This window comes from Lagenorhynchus albirostris, chromosome 8 (genome assembly GCF_949774975.1).
Source record: "Lagenorhynchus albirostris chromosome 8, mLagAlb1.1, whole genome shotgun sequence".
Classification (NCBI taxonomy): domain Eukaryota; kingdom Metazoa; phylum Chordata; class Mammalia; order Artiodactyla; family Delphinidae; genus Lagenorhynchus; species Lagenorhynchus albirostris.
This window is the reverse complement of record NC_083102.1, coordinates 43,652,197-43,672,528: the sequence shown is the minus strand read 5'-3', so window position 1 is coordinate 43,672,528 and position 20,332 is coordinate 43,652,197. Positions and strand designations below refer to the sequence as shown.

The following is a 20,332-nucleotide window of genomic DNA, read 5'->3' as shown; positions in this document are numbered from 1 at the left end:
AAGTACCCAGATAATAGTATCTCATGCATATTTCCTGAGTTTTTCATTTGGTAAAAACCACAAGTGGAAGAAATTAACTACTTGATGATCATGAGCCCCAGCCCCCAGACCTTCTGGCACCTAAGGATTGATAATGTTAAATTAACCACCCAGTTACCTCAACATCAACCAATCAGAGAGTTGTGCAGTAGCTGATCACATACCCTGGGACGCCCCTCCCTCACCTTGCCTTTAAAAATGCTTTGGTGAAACCCTTCAGAGAGTTCAGGGTTTTTTTTTTTTTTTTTTGAGCATGAGCAAACAGTTCTCCTGGCATGGCCCTGCGATAAATCTTTCTCTGCTCCAAGCTCCAACATTTGCGTTTGTTTGGCCTCACTGTGTGTCGGGCACACAAACTTGCGCTCGATAACAATGGAAGTTACCTGGGCCAATAAATGACCTGTATGATATCTTATAAGACATCCAAATCCAGTCAAGAAGGAGGATATAGTCTTTGGAAGCTGTGATTTACAAACAAAGAAAATGTAATTGTGTTGCAGAAAGCAGTTGGTCTACAAAATCAAGAAGAAAACCAAGGGAAAGCAATCAGGTAGTGTTTTTCCAGCGCTGTTGTTATAGAACAGCACGTTCCGGGTGTCCCACGCACAGTTCATATTCCTTCCTCTTCAAGGTAACAATGTACTGGATCAGCAGCACCCCAGCCACCAGGGCGCACACGCTGGCGCTTGCTACCGCGCTCACCCTCGCCATGGCCGCTTGGTCCATGGACGGGGCCTCCTGCGCCTTCGGGTCAAGAGAAGAGGTCGCTGGGTGGCTCGGGCCTCGGATGCTCCGCCCCAGAGACCAACCCAGACGCCCCGCCCCGCGCCGCCCTAGCCCCGCCTCCTAGGAAAGCCCCACCCACGAGCGGCGGGAACGGAGAAAGGAGTGGGAGGGGCGTGGCTTGCGTCCCTGCCGGGGGGCGGGAGGTGCGTCTTCCTCAGAACCCGCGTCCAAGGAACTGTACAAGAACAGAAAAGGGGAGTCGAATTAATTCTCTCTCTCTCTCTGCTAATGAAGACCGGGGAGTAGTTCATTCTAGCTCCGCCCAGTAGAAATCTGATTCCAAACATCACTCAGAAAAAAATCCTCCGCCTTCCTCTCTCCTGACACCCAGGACTACAACCCCCAGAAGGCATCGGGGCTCAGCTGAGTTGCGCAGTAGCGTTCGTTGTAAAGTGCTATGACAACAGGGCGGAGATGGCTTGGAGTTAGGCTTGAGTGGGTAGGTGTCCCTTCCGCCGCTGCTGTCCTTTTTCTGCTACATCCCACTCACTGCCTCCTTCATCATTTCCTCCTCTTTGTGAGCAGCAGGTCTTACCGCTGTTCTTTCCTGCCTGATATCTGCCACGGGATTGATGCCGTTTTTCCTGCTTGTCTCTGAGGGTGACAGAGAGGGGATGCAGGGGAGCTACTTGGTGGGATCGCTCCAGCTCTGTGGAGCTGGTGGTGCCAGGTGGTGAGGCGCTGTCTTTGCCTGGGACGTGAAACAAGTTGGATCAGGAGAACGAGAGGGAGAAGTAAGGGTTGCTTTTTCCTGCACCGTCCGTTCTTGCTCGTCGTTCCAGCCCTGGAATCCTGGCAGACGTTCTTAAAGGGAAATCGGTGGAAGGAGAGTTCGAAGAAAGGTGGGGCAGGACCCACCTGACTCGGCATCAGGTAAGAAAGTATGTCTAGAATTAAACATCGGGTGCATGAATGCCCTTTCAGTGTTTTATTTTTTAGTCAGATTGATTCTCTGATGTCATATAATTTGGGGGATATAGGGCGATAGGTTTCTTATGAAGGATGCTTGCATTCAAAACAAAACAAAACGAAACTGCCAGAACAATGTGTGTGTGTGATCCTGTGAACATTTTTGAGAAAGGGTGATAAGAATTTTTAGAGATTCCTTTCAGGAATGTCACGTGGTGCACAAGCATTTTCCTCCTGTGACACTTCAACAGGTCTTGTGAGCAAATGGTCAAAACAGTTCCCATCCTATGACTGAAGTAGGATGCATGTACTAATACCCCCTAATTCCTTTTGCAATAGGATTATTGCTTATCCTTCTCCCTTTACCTTGCAGACCACAGCAGTTTCGATGAGCTGAGGTGATATTATTAGCATCTTCCTTTCCCAATCAGTTCCTGCAATCGACTCCAGTTTCCTGGAGTTTTTTTGTTTGATTGTGTTTTTTGTTTTGTTTTTTTTGGCATCTCACTTTTTTTTTACTAAACATGCCAATAAAAAAAATAAATTTATTTATTTATTTATTTTTGGCTGCGTTGGGTCTTCGTTGCTGCACACAGGCTTTCTCTAGGTTGTGGTGAGTGGGGGCTACTCTTCGTTGCGGTGCGCGGGTTTCTCATTGTGGTGGCTTCTCTTGTTGTGGGGGACAGGCTCTAGGCACACGGGCTTCAGCAGTTGTGGCACGTGGGCTCTAGAGCGCAGGCTCAGTAGTTGTGGCACAGGGGCTTAGTTGTTCCGCGGCATGTGGGATCTTCCCGGCCCAGGGATCGAACCCGTGTCCTCTGCATTGGCAGGTGGATTCTCAACCACTGCGCCACCAGGGAAGTCCCTCCATTTTGATTTTTAAATGCACTCTTTTCTTTAATGGTTAAAGCAGGTGTACAATGCATGTTTGAGCAGATGTACAATGCATGTTTGACAGGCTGTGAGACAGGCTGTTCTAGTTAGCATAAAGTTTACATTAAATCATATATAAGCCAGAATGACTTCCCCATACCTCAATATGTGAACATTTCTTCCATCAAGTGTATTTACAATGGAAGAGTTTTGGAGTTTGTCAAATGCTTTTTCTGACTCTGTTGACATGATTAGGTGGTTTTTGATTTTTATTTTATTGCTTTGGTATATTTCCTTAATTAATTTTGGGTGTTAAACTAACATTGTATTCCTGGGGTAAATTGCACTTGGCCATGGTGTATAATTCCTTTAATATATTGCTTGATTCACTTTGCTAGTGTTGTGTTGAGGATTTTTACATACATATTTGTAAGAGATATTGGTCTGTAGTTTTCTTTTCTTCTATTTGTCTAATTTTGGTATCAATGTACACTAGTTTCATAGAATGAGTTGGGAAGTGATCCCTCCTCTTTTATTTTTTGGAGAGGTTAGTGAACAACTGATGTTAATTAAGAAAAATATTTGGTAGAATTTACCATCTGAGCCTAGTCTTTTCTTTTTTTCTTTTTATTTGCGCCTAGTCTTTTTCTGTGTGTGTGGATAGTTTTTTGATTACTAATTCAATCTCTTTACTTGTTATAGGTTTATTTAGATTTTCAGTTTCTTCTGTAGTCAGCAACAGATAGTTGGGAGCAGGACAAATAATGCTGATGTCCTGCCCTTCCTGGGAAGGTGGTTCTCTGATTGGCAGCTGTGGGGAGAGGGTTCTTGGCTGTACTACTCTGGAGTGCAGTTTCCATCTTGCTGAGCTAGGAGTATGGAGAGGAGTGAGTTGTAGTTTAAATACTACAGACTCTTACTGTTCTTACTGAGTTTTAGATTTTTAATGTTTCTTTATTTGTTGTATGCTCTTAGGACAATTTCCGGAGACTTGAAATGGTTGTTTTAAAAAACAATTTTCAGTTTCACTGGGAAGTGGGCCAGTGGAGCTTCTCACATGTCACGCTGAAAAGTGGAATTCTCTGAAACCTTAAATTGCTTAGCATATGGTTATGGGAGAAATATCTATATTATCAAAAGATTTCATCAGAGTTCCATTAGATATCAAGGTGCTCCAGTGTCTGTAAGACTTATATTTAAGAGCAAGTATAAAAGTGATTATATATAAGCTTATTAGGAACACAACTGCTGTGTGCAAAGAGAAATTTTTTGTAGGTGTGTTTTATTTATTCAAGCCAAAGGATTAAGCTTTTTTTTTTTTCTCAGATAAACAGGGATATCCAGCAACCTTAAATTGTTCAGACTTGCTATCAAATCCATCTTTGAAGCCAAAGTGGAAAAGAACTCCCCTTTGAAACCTTTTGCCTTGTAGCTTACGCTGTCATTTAAAAATACATCAATTATTAGAAAAGGAAATTAATGATGTACAAATTGCACAAATGAGGGTTTGTGGTTTCTTAATTTCTTGGGAGTGGGCAGTGCGCCTTCCTCTGCTTCTGCCTTTGAAATTGGAGAGAGAGGCACCGGGAAACATACTACTGACCATCAGCCCAAATTGTTGGTTTTCCTATCGTTCACTAATTTTTCAAAGATGTAAGACGTTATTCAATAATTTATTGTCCACCATGGTAAATGTTAACACCTGGGTCATGGGGGAACCAGTATGCAGAATTTTGGCATAATGGAATTTATGCAGTTCTGCTATGTATTAGCTTATGTTTTGCCCTGGTATGAAAGTAAGTTGGTCTGAAATGAAGCAGCTGTGGTCTTGTGAGGAAGAGCGATTTGTTGGACCTAGGTTTGAAATTAGCAACCCCTCCCCCAACCTTTTAAAAATTAAAACAAAGCGAAACCAAAAAAAATCCCTCTACTGACCCATGCTTTTTCAGTGTTTTGGATATTAAATTGCAGGCAGTGACAGCCTAATAATACAAGGGTCTAGAGTAGGGACAGGGCATGCAGAAGCAAGTTTCTGCCATTAGCTGTGTGATTTAGGGGAGTCATTATAATCTACAGAATGAGAAGACCAGCTGATTGATGGGTACCTTCTAGCTGTTGAAGCTCTTGATTTTAAAAGTGAGTCTTTTTTTCAAACTTTGGAAACGTAACTAACTATGACAGAGGTCACAGGAAAAAGGAAGAGAAGTAGAGCATTGCTATAAGAAAACATCCACTTAGACTATCAGGTATCTGTGCAACTAGTGCTTTTCAAATTTTGAGGTGCATGTGAATCACTTGGGGATCTTGTTCGGGGTGGGGTTGAGATTCTGCATTTCTCACAAGCTCTTGGGTGATGCTGACCTGCTGGTCCAGGTACTACACTTTGGGTAGCAAGGAGCTGAACAATCTAGGAAAGGAGGGCTTTCAGAAGCTAATGAAGTGGTAGGTGACTAAGGAGAAATTGATAGAGCAGGAGAAACAGGAAGGAAATAAATGTTGCCAGTGGTATTTTGTTACTAGGAATAGATATTAAATTTTATGATAGAAGTCCATGAGAAATTAGTGCCTGATGTAGAACAGTTCCATTTATACACCATGTTGGAGAGTTAGTTTTTCATATTGGAGTGTTTTTCCCCCCATTATTCTAGCAAGCTGAAAAAATTTGTTCAGTAACAAAGGTTTTTAAGGCCATTTTCACATAATAGCTATTTTCATCTGATGCAGTCATGTGTGTTTATATTCAAACTACAGATACATGCACTTTTTCCCTTTCCTGATTATGCTTTTTATCCTTTTGAGTAATCATAGCTATGATGATGACTATATGATGACTATAGTGCTGTGAGTCCTCCTAGTGAATCATTGAATGGTATTGAATTTGGGTAGTATTCTGCCCTGTGCTGCAAGAGAATGACATATCTTTATTGCGGCAGTCCAATGGTATGGCGTATTTTAATTTTCCGATGTATCTCGAGTACATAATGAGAATATATGGTACTTATTAAGTACTGTTACTTCCCTCTCAAATTAAAAAAGTCCAATAAAAGTATAATAGGAGTGTTTATTACATTTTTGAATACTTGCTGTGAGATTGGAAGTTTAGTCATCTGGCAATTTGTATGGTTACATAGTGCCATTATTAATAACAGCTGATGCAGATGTTTTTCAGAAACTCTCCCACATGTTAAAACTCATGATAAGTTCATTTACCTGCTATGTATTTTTCCTTCACTTTCATCAACACCTTGCCTTTACCTGACTACTTTCCTTTTCAGCATAAAGAGAGGGCCTTAGATGGAGTTTTCTTTCTTTTTTCCCCCCGTTGTTTGTTTAAAGATGGAGTTTTCTTTCTTTTCTTCCCCCATTGTTTGTTTCTTTAAACTTGTCTTTTTTTTTTTTTTTTTTTATGCTGTGTACGGGCCTCTCACTGTTGTGGCCTCTCCCGTTGCGGAGCACAGGCTCCGGACGCGCAGGCTCAGCGGCCATGGCTCACGGGCCCAGCCGCTCCGCGGCATGTGGGATCTTCCCGGACCGGGGCACGAACCTGTGTCCCCTGCATCGGCAGGCGGACTCTCAACCACTGCACCACCAGGGAAGCCCCTGCTGCAGTCTTTTTAATGACCAAACTGAAGGGAAATTAGATGTTATGCCTAGGAATTATGTGCTAACTAATTCTGGTAGAATTTGAATCTTGATCCTCCAAAGAATATGTTTGTTACTTTGTACAGTTGTCTACTAAATGTCCCAGAAGAGAGAACTGACCCAACATAAATGTATAATTTCTCAGCTTGACTTTCTGATGGCATTGCAAAATATCTGATTAATGTTTCCACTCACTTGGATTTGTGGTTTCACATATGTCCACAAAATACAAAAAATTAGAGTTTAATACAATGTTTTTTCTCAAAGTTGTCTAACTTTAGTTTGCTATGTATGCCTTAAGAGTTAATTAATTCAGAACAACAACAACAAAAAAGTTAATTAATTCATAAATCATGGTGTGAAGTGGATTTTTTTTTGTGAAGTGGATTTTTATTATAAATAAATGCTTTCTTTTCAGAGTGAACGAAAATGTCTTTATTTAAAGCCCGTGATTGGTGGTCTACTGTTCTGGGAGAAAAAGAAGAATTTGATCAAGGCTGTTTGTGTTTGGCTGATGTTGACAATACTGGAAATGGACAAGGTAAACAACTTATGACCAAGCATCTTGGAGCAAAGCATTTTATAGGGGTGGAATAAAAACGACTTCTTTTTTTTAATGTGTACTTTATAGAACTTAGGTGAACTGTCATGACTATGCCCTAGTTTTTAAGGTAGTTTTCCTTATAAGTAATATTTAAGTAGCAGGCTGATAAATGTAGTTACTACTTATGTTTTGTTGTTTGTGTTTTTCTGGTTTGTGTTGATTCTGTCATATTATTTGCTGGAACTCAGAAAAATATTATAAGGCATCATTTAATTTGTTTTTATTTGTTGCAAAATCAGGTTTCGTAGGGTAGAGCTGGTAAAATATTTTGAATTTTGAAAATTTTTCTTTTGTAGAAGCTGCAAGAAAAATTATATTCTTTTAAAAGAGAATCTGAAAGCCATTTACCAGAATGGAGAAATTATGTTAGCTCTATTTGTTTGTAGAAAACAATTGTTAAATCATTGCTTTCATTTTTATATTTTGAAACTAGAAACAATATTCTATTTTATTCTTATATTATTTGCTCCTCTTTGCATCATCATATAAGTGGTCTTTAAAACATTTTAGTTCTGTACTATTGCTACTTGAAATTTATATTTGGTTTGAGTGATTTATAGTCATGAGCTTTTTTTTTGTAATTCAGATAGTCACTGGCCTCTTAAAAAGAAAACGTATTATAATAATTTTTCTTTTGTTCATTGTATATAAACATTGTCCCCTTATATTTTTCTTTATTCTATTTATCTTGCCTATAATGAAAACAGTAGAATTTGGGGGATAAAGTGAAAGGGGAAAATTATATTGGCAAAGAAGAGTGGGAGGCACTAAACTGTTCTGAGCACCTACTAAACTGTTTCTAAGGAAAATCTGCGCCCTGCCCTTCTACTGATAGGAGAGGCGAAGGTCTTCTATTCATAAGGTGTCCTGAGCTGTACTTCAAAGATTATCAACCCTGCCTCCTGCCCAACTGTTTGTTAAAATTTATGATTCCCCTATAATTTGGTAGCACAGAAGAGTCATACCACAAAAATATCTGCCAGAGAGAAACAATTTCAAACCCACCTCTGCCCAAACTATTTAAAGCTCAACTTGGTTGGAAACTATACTTACTGATTATCTGAATAACATAGTGTTCCCTCATCATTTCTATTAGAGCTCCTCACTGGGGTGCCACCAGTGGGTTACCAATATGCTGAGATGTTTCATCCCCCCTATTTACATCCAGCTGTGAGCAGCTTCCTCTGTTTTCCCAAGCATGCTATACAAAAATCATTCTCTGTGTGTATGTGTTCCACATAGAAAAAAACCACTGATCATTATTTCTCAAAGCCTAGGCCACCTACATCATGGTGTGATTATTATATATGAAGATTTTCTATCCCAGATGTACAAGATCTTCTAAGATCATATTCTCTGGGGGGTAGATGGATTGGACGGGGGCTTAGGTATCTGCATTTTGACAAGCTGCAAAGTTGAATGGTGGCACACTAAAGTTTAAGAATTATTACTGTTGATCTTATGGAGGGCAAGTTTAGTGAGAGCAGCTTTGGACATGCTCTGTTTGAAACAGAAGTGTCTGGTAGGCAGAATCGAGGTAGAGATTTGGGAGTGAGCAGTACGCTGGTTGTATTTGAAGCCCTGGGAATGGGTGCAAATACACTGAGAGAGAAGATGGAACAAGAGGGAAGGAACCTTAGGACCATAACCTGGAGAATATGAGCATTAAGGGAGGAGCTTTGGGACAGGTAGTCAGTAATAGATTTTGAGAAGGGCAGGCAGGGAGGCAGGAGAACCAGTTGGGCTGATACCTGGGAGGCAAGATTTAGTGACGTGAAGACTGATTTTTAAATTTCCATATTGTTTTGCAGCAAGTGGTTTGTTAGTATCCTTGGTGAGGGTGGATGAATGGACACAATGGTAACAAAATGTAGATTTGCAGAGAGTGAAGGAGTTAGAGGTGGGGAAAACTGAGTGTTTATGGCCCTTTAAAGGAAGAGCTGTGAAGGGAAGAAGGGAGAATGATGACTGGGGACAGTGTAGGGTAAAAAGAAATGGGAAAAATTCAGTGTGTAGCATAGAGGATATAATTGATAAAGCAGGGATCCAGAGAAGACAGTTGGAGGTGGGATCAAGTACGCAGATGGAAGGGTTAACTTTAAAGAGGTTTGAGAATTTTTTTCACTGTGATAGAAGGTAAGAAGGTAAGAATGGACATAGATGAAGAGAAGTTTGCAGGTCAGTTTGGGAAGTTGAGACAATAATGCCAGTTGATCCCTACTTTCTCTGAAGTGATCCGAGAGTGAAAGGATAGTATTAGGCATCTTGAAATTGCTTTAGGTGAAGCTTACTTGATTCATAGAAGAAGGATTCCTCATTAATCTTGAGAGAATCTGAATGGTTCAGCTTAGATTACGTGCTAACATATAACCTGGAGGGAGTGTTTATTACAAGAATCAGAGTTAAAAACACATTATATAAGGCAGACTAAAAAATAGTTCTTATATTTATCTTTTAGCTTCTCAGCATTTATACCTTACATGGGGCAACTCTCCCTTGTACAACTGAACATACACATATTCTTACCCATCTGCCACGGGAGATAAGTGCATGCACCTGCTGCTTCAGAGGCTCTTTCAGGGAGCTCTGGCTCTTCAAATCTAGGATCTCTGGGTGTTACACCTTTCGTTTGTCATTCGGTCATGATCATGTTCCAATATTCTGCTTCCTCTAGAATAATTGGTACATACAATCCGTGTTCACAACCTAATATATAATAGTTGAGGAAAAGGAGAAGAGAATGAAAAACTCAAAAGTTAAGATGAAGGAGCAGGAAAAATTGTGTGGCAACTTGAAGAAGTCATGTTGGGAGCTACATCCTTTTGTTTTGCAACTGGTCACCTGGCTGTGGTCTAGGCCTCTTCATTCCTGGGGGATCTAGAACACTGATGCTTGCCTAAAGAGGATTATAGTAATTCCATTTACTACTGATCCAGACAGTACAGGAAGGGCCCATGGGGATCCCTGGGTTTCACTCATATTTCTTTCAGCCCCATTCAGCCTTTATGAGATGGTGAGGTAGTCCTGGTTCCTGCAGATTGGATTGTGGGCGTACATGTAAAGGTATACTCCTGCTCCTGTCAGGTGAAAGCCAATCATTTCTGTTGGTCTCTGTGCATTGGAAAGGAGAAAATGCATTACTAAGCTTTAGAACTGTACTCAAGCAGATGGGATGTATTAGTTGGCTCCAAGAAAAAATAATTTGTGGAATAACAGAAGAATTCAGAGTTACCATTTAAGTTATACTGATCAACTCTATAAGACCCATTAATTAGACTTTGATATCAGCAAATCTGGTTATTAAACAGGACTTTGATAGGAACGATCACATATTACAAAGTTAAGTGTTTTGGAATTAAATTTTGGAAACCACCCCAAATCAGGCTTAGGAGTGGTATTGATTTTGATTTTCTCCCTGTTGGAGAGATGGAGTTCCATCGGCTTCCATATAGTCCTTTCAATATAATATCCCTCACTGCATGTTAGAGAACCAAGTGGATACTCTGCCGTTTTCTATGGAAATACATTTCCTTTAAGCTCTCAGATGCTGGGTGAGAAATGATAGGTTGGCTTTGCTTTCCCACTGGGTGAACTAAGTTAGGAAGTTCATTTATCATGGGGTCTCCATAATTGGCAACAACAGTATCTTCCTGGGCTTCCAGAATTAGCAGTAATTTAGAGCCAATATTCAAGTGTTCTCATAAAGGTTGGGTATATACCTTTCCTCAGTACACTTGGATAAATGACTACTGGTCCAATAGGGAAGAATCTGAGGAAACTTCATATTAGGCATGGGTGGTGTTACAGCAGTCTATACATAACCTTGTCTTTGTTCAAGTGACTCAGTCTATAAATTAAGTATGGGGATCAGTGCTATGCCATGACTGTCTAATATGGTGACTTGAGTTAGTCCTCTTTTCCATAGAACTGGATTACTTTTGGTTTTAGACTTCAGAAAAGGCCTTAATTTGATAAACACACTACAGTACATTGTTACAATTAAATACTACTCAATAATAAAAAGAAATGAATCACTGGGATAAAGGGCCTTAATGCGTTGCCTGTTTGTTCCATCCCTGGGGATCCCATATTAATTAATTATAGCTTGTAATCTGTGATAGTTAGACTGTTACCTGAGATCTGGTTACTATAATAGTCCCGCTGTCTATTTTAATAATCATACATACACATTTTAATTCTAGGGGTTAAATTGTCACCACGTGGACTTGGCCATCCTGGTTTCCTCTTACCCCTGAGGATAGGGCTTTGTTGAAGTTGAGTCCCATTCTTTCTGATCAATGTCTTTACTTTTATGCAAGAAACCTGGAGGGACTGTGAACTCATTTGTCACTGCAATTGAAAACCTATAGAGTTAATCCCTGAACTAGATTCTTAGGGGTTAAGCCTCCTGATAAAAGAGGTAAGAAATTCTGCAGGCTCCCAAAGACCCCGAGTTTTATCCTTTACCCTGAGATGAGAATTTTGAGATTTAAACCTATCATTCTCTTACTTTAAATTATCCAGTGCCCTTAGAAAAAACCATCTTGTGTATGGTTTGGCATTCCTCCTTCCTATTCATTTGGCAGCAGCTGTTCAGTTCACTAGAGTGTCCCCTGCAATGGGCACAGTGTTCCAGATGCTTGGAGGTGTTAACTAGTTTAACTGTTCTGTCACTGTGTACAATGCTACGTAAACCCACCTAGAATATGAACAGGAGTTTTAATGCTTTGTGCCCCAACTTAGCTCAACAACCAATTTCCAAATATCCCTGTAGGAATTGGTGTCTGTAGTTTATTCACTGGTGCTAATCTGTATATCAATTAACATCTTATTTTATTTTTTTGCCACAAAGTGACAGGAAACAATTATGATAAATGCAAATAAAAGAGAGATTGGAATGAGAGTGACATAGCTCTCCTGAATTCAGGAAGAGTTCATTTGGCCAAGCCTTAGTCAGAGATAGGAACCAGTATGTTTCCAGAGACCTTGTAGACCTCTGAGGCTGCCATCGGATCACCTAGCACCAGATTCATTTCTTTTTTTTAATTGAAGTATAGTTGATTTACAATGTTGTGTTAATTTCTGCTGTACAGCAAAGTGATTCAGCTATATATATGTATATATATATATATATATGTGTGTGTATATATATGTATGTATGTGTGTGTGTATATATATATACATTCTTTTTCATATTCTTTTCCATTATGGTTTATCACAGGGTATTGAATACTGTTCCCTGTGCTATAGAGTAGGACCTTGTTGTTTATCCATTCTATATATAATAGTTTGCATCTGCTAGTCCTAAACTCCCAATTCACCCCTCCCCCGTTCCTCCTCCCCCTTGGCAACCACAAGTCTGTTTGTTTTGTAAATAAGTTCATTTGTGTCATATTTTATATTCCACATATCAGTGATATCATATGGTATTTGTCTTCACTTAGTATGATAATCTCTAGGTCCATCCATGTTGCTGCAGATGGCATTAATCCATTCTTTTTTATGGCTAAGTAGTAGTCCATTGTATATATGTACCACATCTTCTTTATCCATTCATCTGTTGATGAACATTTAGGTTGTTTCCATGTCTTGGGTATTTTGAATAGTAGCACCAGATTCTTAATGACATGTGTGTCTCTATTCAGGATTGAAATTCCTAGGATAGTACCTCTCTCATAGGGTTATTATGAGGATTTAATGAGTTAGTATATATAAGCTACTTAGACCATTGCCTGGCACCTAATAAACTCTCAATAAATGTGTAGAACTCCTTCTTTTAAGCTGATAGAAAAGAAGTCAATGTATTCTACTAATCCAGGGATTTCAAACAACCCAAAGTATTAGTTTCCTAGGAATGCCATAACAAAGTACCACAAATTGGCTGGCATAAAACAACACATTTATTCTGTCACAGTTCTGGAGACCAGAAGTCCAAATCAAGGTGTTGGCAGGACTATGCTACCTCTGAAGCCTCCAGGATCCTTTTTGGCCTCTTTCAGTTTCTGATAGTGCCAGGCATTCTTTGGCTTGTAGATGTATCACTCCAATCTCTGCCTCTGTGGTCACATGATCATCTTCTCCTTGCTTGTCTCTACGTCTTCACATGGAATTCTCCTCTCCCCACTCCTGTCTCTGTTTTCTCTTCTTATAAGGATACTAATTGAGTCCTATCACTTACCTAATTGAGTGTGACCTCATCGTAACTTGATTACATCTGCAAAGACCCTGTTTCCAAATAAAGTCACAGGTAGTGGGGGTTAGGACTTCAACATATATCTTTTTGGGGGACACAGTTCAACCCATAATACCTATCCTACCATTTCCTCCTTTTGTACCCAAGGCTAGAAATTGTAAATCAGAGCACTCTGTCTAATGAGGACTCAGTGTTTTTACACTGAGTTAACACGGTGTTTTCAACAGCCAAAACCAGGTGTAGAGTTGACACTCTATGGCGAAATCAGCTTACAACCTGATAATGGTCCTTTGTTAAAAGGGCGTGCTTTGACTGTGTTAAATTATGGCTACGACCCCAAATCAAGGCTTAAGAAAAATGTAATATGTTAGTACATTTGAATATTGGTGATGTAAAGCTATTTTTGAAAAGCTATGTGTTATTAAGATAAGTTCACTTTAATTACATATTCTATTGGCAGATTGGTTTTTGTATATGAAGCAAAACTGGATTCTTTTAATTTTTAGATTTCTCTTTTAGACAGTGGAAATTTTATTTCTAAAAAATTTTTGTTGCTAATGTTTTTTTCTTTCTATATCTTTAAAAAAATCTCTTTACAGATAAAGTAATTGTGGGTAGCTTTATGGGATACCTAAGGATCTTTAATCCTCATCCTGTAAAAACAGGAGATGGAGCTCAAGCTGAAGATTTGCTTCTAGAAGTGCATCTACGAGATCCAATACTGCAAGTGGAAGTAGGAAAGTTTGTTTCGTAAGTATAGCCCACCAATTCTGGTGTTTTATCTTAATACTTGGAGTATGTCAATCCCTTACTATGTCACTTTTGTGGATGCTTCAAAAAAAAAAAGACTATCTATGAATTAAATATATTTCCTGTATATTGTCATCTAGGTGGTCCTCATGTACTGAACATTTTAAAATTTGGAAACCTGTACATTTAAGATAGAATAATTCAGGACTTTTTTATAGCAACAGACCTAAGATGCCTGATGTGTCAGAAGCTTAAAGGAAAAGAGATAAGCTTTTGAAAAATAACCAGACAAAGAAATAGAAAGTATTCACCACTTAAAGCACTAATTGTCCAGTTTTTTTTTTTTTGCGGTATGTGGGCCTCTCACTGTTGTGGCCTCTCCCGTTGCGGAGCACAGGCTCTGGATGCACAGGCTCAGCAGCCATGGCTCACGGGCCTAGCCGCTCCGCAGCATGTGGGATCTTCCCGGACCGGGGCACGAACCTGTGTCCCCTGCATTGGCAGGCGGACTCTCAACCACTGTGCCACCAGGGAAGCCCCCAATTGTCCAGTTTTAAACAAACTGTTTGTTTAAAAAAATTAGACATCATAGCAGTTATGTGATTTGGTGCATAACTTTGAAGCTTTGAAACAAATTACTTATTTGGGGTAGAGAGGTCCTTAGTTTCTTAAAGGAAGACAGCTCACCCCACAAAGTAAGTCTTTGGTTCAAATTACGTTATTTTTAAACCTAATTTATTTTAGAACACCGTTTATTATTTTGCATTTTGTGTAATACATCTGCTTTTTATTTACTGATGATATTGCTGATTTTATCTTATTTTCATACATGAATTTTCTTAAAATTAAGCCTGTATTTCTTAATCATTTATAAAAGTATCTATTGTGAAGTGTTATGTAGACAGAGGTGGCCTTGTTTTCCCGTACCTTCTCTTTTTGAGTGCCCTTTTGCTGTCTTAAGTCTGGGAGTGCCCTGAGCTCTGGATTTTGGCTCACTCCAGTTGCACATCGTGATTTGTTGGCCCCAGGTTCCACTTGTTCAGGGCCCTGACTCCTACTTGAAAAACCTGAAAGACTGCTCCTGAGCATTAACCCTCTTCTGGTAACACGATTCATTCTGATGGGAAGCTGCTTCGTGGATGCTATAGGCCAGGACATGAGATGGGACTTTTATGCCCTGTGACAGGCTGGATCAGGATTTTATGATTGACATGGCTGGTAAATATCTACTCCATCTAAAAGCTGATGATGATTAGGTGCCCACTGTGTACCTAGCACATATTAAACATCATGGATTTATAAAGTAAGGAGACAAAAGAATTCTTGCCTCTAAAACGCATTTTTACCTTTTCATTTTTTAAAAAAGTGGAATGCTGTCACAATCATTCTACACAGTAGTGTGGCTTTCACCTATGCGATTACTTGTTGGAAGGGAGGAGGTGAACATTAATGATACTGTACTAGTATTAATTGACTAGTACTATCTCATTAATCTTATCTATAAGATGTGATCTGCGTTTAGAGATAAGGAAACTGGCTAGAGCTCAGAGCTTTAGGTTACACAGCCAGCATTCAGGCCCAGGTCTGTCTGACTCCATTCTTTACTGTCTTTCCATGACGTCATGTCCTTTTCCTGTGCATGATGGAAAAATTGTTTTGAGTATTACAGGGTACATATAAAAATCTTTGAAGGCGGTCTTGATTATGTGATAGTTGTGTATATTTTCATTTTCTGGTAGTAGAGTGAGTTGGTGAGTATATATTCGCTGTAACAATGTTTTGCAGGTATTATCTAATATAATTCTTGTTTTATAAATGAGAAACTCACACTCTGAAAGATTAAATGATCACAGAAATATCAAAGTGCCGAGACAAGATCCCAATCCAGGTCTTCAGACTTCAATTATAGTTCTTTCAGTTTAGAACAGAGTCTGCATCAGAGGTCGAACATCTGAGGCCTGCTTTCAGATTAGTTTTAAATTTAAAAGAATTGCCAACATTTAGGAACGAGAAATTTTCACATAAAATCCCTGCATTCTGGCTTTTCTTGAAAAAGAATGTGGAGATCTGGCCACAAGCCCAGAGCTGAGTAGTCGTTGCCTCCTTTAGTCTGGCCCTAGTCTCCAATTGATCACAGCCATTTACACCCTTTATTGACTTATATCTTCTGACTTGACCCTTGAAGACTTTGAATTTGGGATTTCTAGATTGTGCCTTGTCTCTGGAAACCACTTGATAGGGGCTGGGAAGTGTAGTGGTGACAGTGGCTGTTTATTTCTATTTGAGATTTAGACCAAACTGAAATATTTTCAATACCTTTAGTATAATTTCAGACCTCCATGTGATATATGCCTTTTGCCATTCTGTAGTGCTTTATACTCTACAAGGTGCTTTCACATGATTTTTATTTCATTTAATTTAAACCTCTTATTTTCCAAAAGGGGAAATAGGCTTAGAGAGTGTAAGTGACTTGCTCAAGCCAGGACCAGAGCGTGGGTCTCCCCCTCCACACACACCCTGTGGCTTGCGGGATCTTAGTTCCCTAACCAGAGATCATACCCACACCCACTGCAGTGGAAACACGAAGTCTTAACCACTGAACTGCCAGGGAAGTCCCACGTGGATCTCCTTATTGTGGGAGAGCACTCCTGAAGACGCCTCCGATATGACTTTTGCTGGGAGACTCCCTTGGCTTCAGTGTGAAAGCAGCTCCTTGAGGCAGAGTCCTTGGGCCTCTGATATTGCCAAACTGGTTGCTTGTTGTTCAATTTATTTTTTAGCTTTGAATGTTATCTAGTGAATTATTTAGTTCACTCATGATAGGTTATGGTTAAAATCTCATTTTAAAATCATTTTGTCATTTTTTGGGTTACATCTGAAGCTAGTATTTAAACTTTTAAAACTTTCCCTGTTTTTCAGAGGTACTGAAATGCTTCATTTGGCTGTGTTGCATTCTAGAAAACTGTGTGTCTACTCTGTCTCAGGTAAGAAACATTTTTTTCTAATTTAGAATTTGTACTAAAAACTGGACTTCTTAATATTATGTAAGAATAGTTAATATTGACTCAGTTGAAGGTTTTCTTATCTTGGTTAGCATTTTCCCATTGTTCATTTATTCTTTCAGGTACAAAGGCTATTACATTTTCTTGGTCTGCTATTTCCATGCATACTTAAATTTCTATCACTGTAGAGGGTTCCTTGGAATCTCCTTCCTCTGAGGAATTGTGTGCAGGATTGCCTATGACTAATAGAGGCCAATTCTGGGTACTTAGGACACTTGAGTCTTAAGAAATGTTCAACAGCAACAGCAAAATTCATTACATGCTGAGTCATGGTGGTTTAAAGTACATTTTCTTTGGTGAACCTCAAGTATTTCCCTTTACAGTTCCAATTTCTTGGCTTTTGGCTGTCTTTACTCAACCAGGCCTTAAGGCATTTATTTGAGACTTAATTAGGTTTCATTCCCTGACATGGTACTGTGGGTACAAGTATGAAAGTTAATTGCGTTTTGGTTTCAGCATTTTGGCCCTTATTAAATATGAAAAGGTAACTTACAAATTTTGTTTCAGTTATTAGATAAATTTTAGTCCAAGTTGACAGTTATTTTTATGACGTGCAATATGGGGGAATCTTTTAACGGATACAATAAAGCTGAGTGTCAGTGGACCTATTGCTTATACAAAAGATACTCTTGGAATTTGCTGTAAATATTAGCTTCTAGGATTTGGATTTCTCACACTCATTTTCTTGATTTGGGCTTTCTTTGTATTTTGCTTTCAATTTGAGTCATGATTCATATTTACTGTCACTGAGCTGGATATTTTTTTAAAAAATAAATTTATTTATTTTATTTTTGGCTGCTTTGGGTATTCGTTGCTGTGTGTGGGCTTTCTCTAGTTGTGGTGAGTGGGGTCTGCTCTTTGTTGTGGTGTGTGGATTCCCATTGTGGTGGCTTCTCTTGTTGCAGAGTACAGGCTCTATGCAGGGGCTTCAGTAGTTGTGGTGCGTGGGCTCAGTAGTTGTGGCTCGCAGGCTCTAGCGCGCAGGCTCAGTAGTTGTGGCACACGAGCTTAGTTGCTCTGCAGCATGTGGGATCCTCCCCAACCAGGGCTCGAACCCGTGTCCCCTGCATTGGCAGGCGGATTCCCAACCACTGCACCACCAGGGAAGTTCCAGAGCTGGATATTCTTAGGCCATCTCTTTTTGGGGCAAAGATCTATTAGATTTTGAAGGCAGCCTTGATATATGGTGTGTGGTAGGCATACTTGTTGAATGAATGAACTTATTTCTAGGTAATGCTGAGGCAATTGGTAGTGGCTATTTATTGCTCTCTGTATGTTATTTTCTTCTTTCTTCTTTTCCTTCTCTGTTACCACTATCATTTTCTTTTCCATTTCCATTCTATTTATATCAGAGGCCTGGTAAAGTACCTCTTACTGTCATTGCTAAATACTCTTATTGGTTTCATGGTAAAAGATGTTGTTCCTCCTAGTGGTAGGGCAGATATTTAGTGTTCCAGAGTAAATGGAGAAGGTATGATATAGGCTACTTTATTGCAGGCATCTAGTTGTTCCTCTGTTTTCCATCATGAGCCTGTTAACTTCGAGTGATATTTTATTAACAGGTATGGAGGAGGAGAACTTGCCCACAGTAACTCTTGAATACTGCTTGGGGTACTGGTCCCTTCTAGAGGCTCCATGGGGGCTCTAAGAGGGCAGGAGAGGGACACATCCTAAAATCTAGAAATTAGGTTAGACTCTTGGCCTTCCCTGGTCCCGATTGAATGATGGCTCAGAAAGCCAGAAGTCTCTAGAGTTCCACTGGGGTGTAGGGCATAGGCTAGGGATGAAATGTGTGTTTATCAAAAAAGGCTAGTGAAAGAAACTGGCATGTTTGGTCACAACTTGTTTATGGGACATCGGTATTGTCCTTCAACTTAGTGTTGAAAATGAAAGTTATTTGTCACAGGAATGGCGAATTTATTGCTCTTTTATTCTTTCTATTCATTTACAAGCTTTGTATTCTCTGGGGATGAGGAGTTGTCCAAACTACATTCCCTTACACTCCACCTCGTTTTCCTTCTCTGTCTCTCATTTCTTCAGCTTCCTATGATATTCGTAGCCTGACAATTTGTATATTTTTCCTGGCTTGGCTTAAATTGAGAAGCAGAGAAGTTAATGTTTTTGTTCTCTTGAATATGTTTCTTGAGGTACCAGACTGAACTTTTACCTAGCTTTTACTATAACAGGGGAAGCATAAACACTTTCTAGTTTAAGTGAAACCACTGGTGTCAGCAGATGAAAAGTGTTAGCTGAACTTGACATCCTTAACCCTGACTGCCCCCTCCCCAAATGTTTTTTGTTTTCTTTTATGCGCTAATGTGCTCCTAAAAAATATTTGAGGCAAATTAGAGGAGACCTCCGGGATATAGCAACAACTCTTAATAATCAGAGGCTAGTGTGCTGACGTTTTATTTTGGGGGGGGGTGATATGTCATTAAATGCAGGCTTAATATAGAGAAACAGCAGGGTCTTGCTGACCTGAACTTAGCCCATCTTATCATACTCTGGTAAAGGAAAAGCATCACATGGCATCTCAGATTCCTTCCTGATGGGCCTCAGTTTCTGAGTAAATGGTTACAGATGTGTGAGCTTAAGCCATACTGATTATGTTCTTTTAAATATTCTTTTCCAAAAATTTTGTACTTACTAAGCATTTGACATATTTATAGAATTTTAATATTTGCCGTGAGAGGGCAAAAAGATGTCTCTTTACTTTTGACAGGGTTATATAATCTCATTTGGTTATTTAATACAATGAACCTTTTAACTTACTCTGTAATGGCTTTTATTTCATTTAACATCATTAGATTTCTCAGCAGTTATGTAAAATTACACCAAAACCTGTTTTCAAGGTGACCTTTGATTGTCCAGAGAATTATTTTGTTTAAATTACATCTTGTTTAAATAAGACCATCAGCATAAATGTTCTAATATCCATTTACTTTCTAATTGATGAAACTTTATATTAACTTTAGCTATATATAGACTATTATTATAGATATATATTTACTGTATTCAGTCTGTATATTCAAGGACAAAACCTTTGTAAGTAATTTTAATCTTATGTCATCAATGCTTCTGTAGAAAACAAGTGATCAGAATTTTTAGATTTTCAGGTACTACCTTTATTCCAAGTTAGTATTGAAGGAAGATAAATTGTCTTTTGTTCTCCATAGGTGCACTATTACATTTTAAAGTGCTATCACCTGAAATTTAAAAACTTACCAATGCATTTGCAGCTTTTTCAAGACATAAATTCTAATGTCATTTCATGGAAGTGTGTTTAAATATTGACTGCTGACCCTTGTGTTCACTGACCTTTTGGCTAGCAGGCATGCGTAAGTGCATTCCTTACTCGGAGGGGTCCATCTGGTTTTAGGTGCAGAATGAAATTTGGAATTTCAGTAGGGACAAACCAAAAGTTTCTTGGATCTCTTTTTTTTTTCTGGTTTCTTAGAGACTAGAACTGTCCTT

The 20,332-nt window shown here is 39.2% G+C and overlaps 1 protein-coding gene across 7 annotated transcripts in view; it reads left to right on the top strand.

Moving 5' to 3' along the window:
- Positions 1–20,332, top strand: part of BBS9 (Bardet-Biedl syndrome 9) — a 446,338-nt gene that overhangs the window by 463 nt on the left and 425,543 nt on the right. For 4 of the 7 annotated variants that reach the window (XM_060156865.1, XM_060156863.1, XM_060156870.1 and 1 more), the window contains exons 2-5: positions 540–1,698; positions 6,668–6,790; positions 13,646–13,796; positions 16,716–16,780. In XM_060156865.1, coding sequence (XP_060012848.1) covers positions 6,679–6,790; positions 13,646–13,796; positions 16,716–16,780 — 328 coding nt within the window. In that variant the 5' untranslated portion in view covers positions 540–1,698; positions 6,668–6,678. Of the gene's footprint in view, positions 1–539; positions 1,699–4,683; positions 4,744–6,667; positions 6,791–13,645; positions 13,797–16,715; positions 16,781–20,332 lie in introns of all 7 variants that reach the window. The other 3 variants (XM_060156867.1, XM_060156866.1, XM_060156864.1) reach the window with 3 other exon arrangements.